Here is a 3624-nt window from a genome sequence, read left to right on the forward strand (position 1 = left end):
GGTTTTGTCCCCCCTGTACAATATGTTGTGATATGCATTTTGATTATGGTGACACATATTAATTTTAGTCCTACTCACTTCAGGCTTTGATGGAAAAAAACTGCATCATCTGATGACTCAAACTTCTGACAAAATGTGGTGCTTTATAGAAAATACTTATATCATGTCATCATAATCTGAATCCTGATATATGTATTAAATACTTTTTCATGTCAGTTCTTCACAGTTTTTGAGGGTTTCTGTTTTTGTTTTTTTTTAGCAGAAATGTATTCCTCACTTGTCTCCCCGCAGAGACAAAACAATAAGCCACATTAAACTTAACTTTGACACTATATCAGCTCTTACTGTAACACATAGTTAATATGTTCTCTATAGAGCACCAGCACAGGTGCCAAGTTTCACTTATAACTGCTGGTTGTTGCCTTCTCAGGATGACTATTTTGCTCAGTGTGGACCTAGTGTTGTTTTCTCACTCTCAACGTCAAGGTTTCAGAAATGAGTTTCTCTCCATAAAAAAAAAAAAAAAAACAGAGTTGGAAACTTGTTTGCGTAACTGTTGTCGATAACAGTTACTATGTGGTCATCACTGCCTCTTTGAGTTTTTAACACATATCCGGCAGTTTTCTTCTGGAATAAACATGTATACAATTTCCTTTGTCAAATTTTTTTTTTTTTCAAGCTGTATTTTTCCGCTGAATATGTCAACGTATTTAACACTACTGATTCAGATTCTAATGTACAGTGAGTGCTGATCCTCTCTGTTCACAGTCGTATTGTGGTCATAGCAATGAAGATCCTGTGGTCCTTACACGTCCTGGTGCTTCTGTTTTCAGTGGAGTCAATGCACCTTCACAAAGGCTCGCAAGGTATGATTGAGTATGTTCATTATCATAATAACTGATACAGTCATGTCTATGTCAATGTCCTTTGGGCGCAAGGGAGAGAAGATGATGACAGAAGTTTTTTTAATAAAATGTTTTCTTTAATTATTCTTTTTCATGTGCTTTTTCATTTAGTCTTTCTAGTATATTTATTTTCTTGAACCGATGTAAAGTGTCTCTTTTCTACTATATCTGCTATATATACACAGTATATAGTGTCACTGCAAGTGTCATGACTTATATTCATGAATGACAGTATATTAACTAAACGTGACTATTTTAAAGCTGAAAAACGAGTGTTTTGAAACTTAAACTCCAGTACGCACAGAGATCACTGGTCTATCTGAATGTCCTACATGAAGTCCGACAGCACTGATAAATACAGACACCATCCTAATCTCTCTCTTTCTGTCTGCTGTTATGTCTCTGTCTCTCAAGGACTCTTCTGCTTGAATGACTATGTCAACAATGTGAGCTGCACGTGGAACGGCTCGGTGGCTCCTGGTGTGGACTGTTGGATCTCTGGTGTGTTGAAAACTAGGGATCAAGGTGCAAGACCATACAACATAATGTAAGATGTTAGAGATATTCTACACATTATCGCTTGCCAAAACATCATCATCACTCCTTTTCCTGGGAGTTTTTTGTAATAACACAATAACATGATCATTAGTTGGTCATATCTGCAGCAGTTAATGATAATTTGTGTCCTTTTTTTAACTTAGTCAAACCTGCAAGCTGAAACAACACAGAAACTCTCCTCCAGGCTGCAGTTTTGTCTTTAAAGGCAAAGTAAGTCACTAATATTCGTATACGTTTACACATATAACGTGTAAAAACATTGGTTTCTCTATACCCTTGTGAATCACTTATTTTTTTAATGTTTAGATCAGCCATCATACCCTAATCAAAAGTATTTTTCCAAGCTAAAAGCCATGACTTGTTGCTTTACCCATTACGATTTCTGTCTTCATTGTTTAATTGATTATATTATGGGTCCTGCTAGATATTCAACCAATATAAACGCCTGCCCATCCGTATGGAGTGCAATGGTACGCTGGTGGAGAACCTCACAGACTATACCCCACATGATCACGGTGAGTGCCTTTTAATTCCTCAGTAAACTGTTTTACCTTTGTAGCCCCTGAAGTGTTATTCACAAATATGGTTATAAAACACATTTTACACAATTTCTCATTCATTAAGAGATTGTTGAAAAAGTCAAGAAAACAATCTGCACTACCGCAGAATAACATTTACTGTTTATATTGGTGGATTTCAAAGTAATACACAGAAATAACAACCTTTTTAAACATCAGGAATTACTTAACTGCATGTTTTCTTTCCTCATATGAGAATGTGTATGTGTGTGTGTGTGTGTGTGTGTGTGTGGGCGTACAGTCAAAATGCATCCTCCAGGTGTTCCCAAAGTCAACCTCACTGCCAATGAGACATGGATATCATGGAGTGCAGGCAGTCCTGTATCCTACTTCATCACAGCCTTCGACTTCGAAGTTCAGATCACGCAGAAAAACCAGGCATGGAAGGTGAGTGCCTGTGCATATACTGTACATGCTTGAATGGACATTTTTTATACATGGACACATGGACATAACATGCTATGTAAGCATAATAGTAAACCACAGGCACAAGGTAACAAGACTAAGAGCCTGCAGCTGTGCGAGCTGTCCTGTGAGGCTGTAGTTACATCAAAAAGCTCACAATGACAGTGCTAACATGGGGATGTTTAGTGTTTTTAGTACAGCTGAGGCTGATGGGAATGGCATTCACTTTGCAGGTGTTTGGTGACAAAAACATTGCAGGTGTAACTTGTCATCTAATGCCACCTTTAAACTTTCCCACCATGCTGGTGAGTGTAAGTCCAATATTCACTCTCCTTTAGCTTCATTTGCGGTCTCTCTCAACTCCTAAAGGAAATATTGGGCCCTTTAGCTGCCAACCAATTCGTTGCCGGCTGTGTCTATGGGTCAGTAGGCTTCGTCATTTGCCAGGCACGAATGTTAAATTTCATGGCAATCCCTCCAAAAGTTGCTGAGATATCTCAGGCTGGACCAAAGCGGTGGACCGACTGACTGACATTGCCATCCCTAGAGCTGTGCCGTCACCAGAGTTTATTACTCATTTCAAAAGTGACAACTATTTATCTCATGCATATGGTAATGCATTGCTGAATTAGCTTATAATAAGCTTTCTATCACTTCCCTTTCCACTAAAGGCTTAGTCTTTATGTTGTACTCATATCTATTTTAGTTCAATGATCTCATCACAGTAAATAAAGCAATGTTTGGTTTCACACATAAGTCACACGCATTGTGCATGCAACTGATGTTGTTCGTGATCAGCAGGCGCTGCTGAACTCTGATGCAACAAACAACAACAAATAGTGCTCCTGCAGAAAAACGTGATAACTGTAATGTATGTTACTACATTTTTGGCGTTACACAGAAGCAAGCACAATTCATTATGTGAGTAAAAAATAAAGAAACCAAATAATATAACGACAAGCATGAATACACGATGACAATCCAAATCACAGTCACCACAGAAAATATCTGTGGATTTACAAAAATACTGTAGCTGTTGCGACAGCACACTTGTAACAACAAAAGTAAAGCGGCCCATAATCCACTAATTGGCTTTAACACAGTGGAATGCACAAAACATGTTGTATTTCACTGAATCAATTAGACACTTGCAGGGACTAGAAACAGCTAAAACTGCT

General features: G+C 38.1%; 1 protein-coding gene across 1 annotated transcript in view; it reads left to right on the top strand.

Annotated features, from left to right (window-relative positions):
* il2rb (interleukin 2 receptor, beta) overlaps positions 1 to 3624 on the top strand; it is a 9535-nt gene that overhangs the window by 460 nt on the left and 5451 nt on the right. The window contains exons 2-6 of the mRNA XM_035654391.1: positions 769 to 866; positions 1320 to 1452; positions 1607 to 1673; positions 1888 to 1978; positions 2283 to 2428. Of these exons, the coding sequence (XP_035510284.1) occupies positions 769 to 866; positions 1320 to 1452; positions 1607 to 1673; positions 1888 to 1978; positions 2283 to 2428 (535 nt within the window). The remainder of the gene's footprint in view (positions 1 to 768; positions 867 to 1319; positions 1453 to 1606; positions 1674 to 1887; positions 1979 to 2282; positions 2429 to 3624) is intronic.

The sequence above is a fragment of the Morone saxatilis genome, unplaced genomic scaffold (genome assembly GCF_004916995.1).
Source record: "Morone saxatilis isolate NCDOM2014 unplaced genomic scaffold, NCSU_SB_2.0 Contig14, whole genome shotgun sequence".
In the NCBI taxonomy this organism is placed as follows: domain Eukaryota; kingdom Metazoa; phylum Chordata; class Actinopteri; family Moronidae; genus Morone; species Morone saxatilis.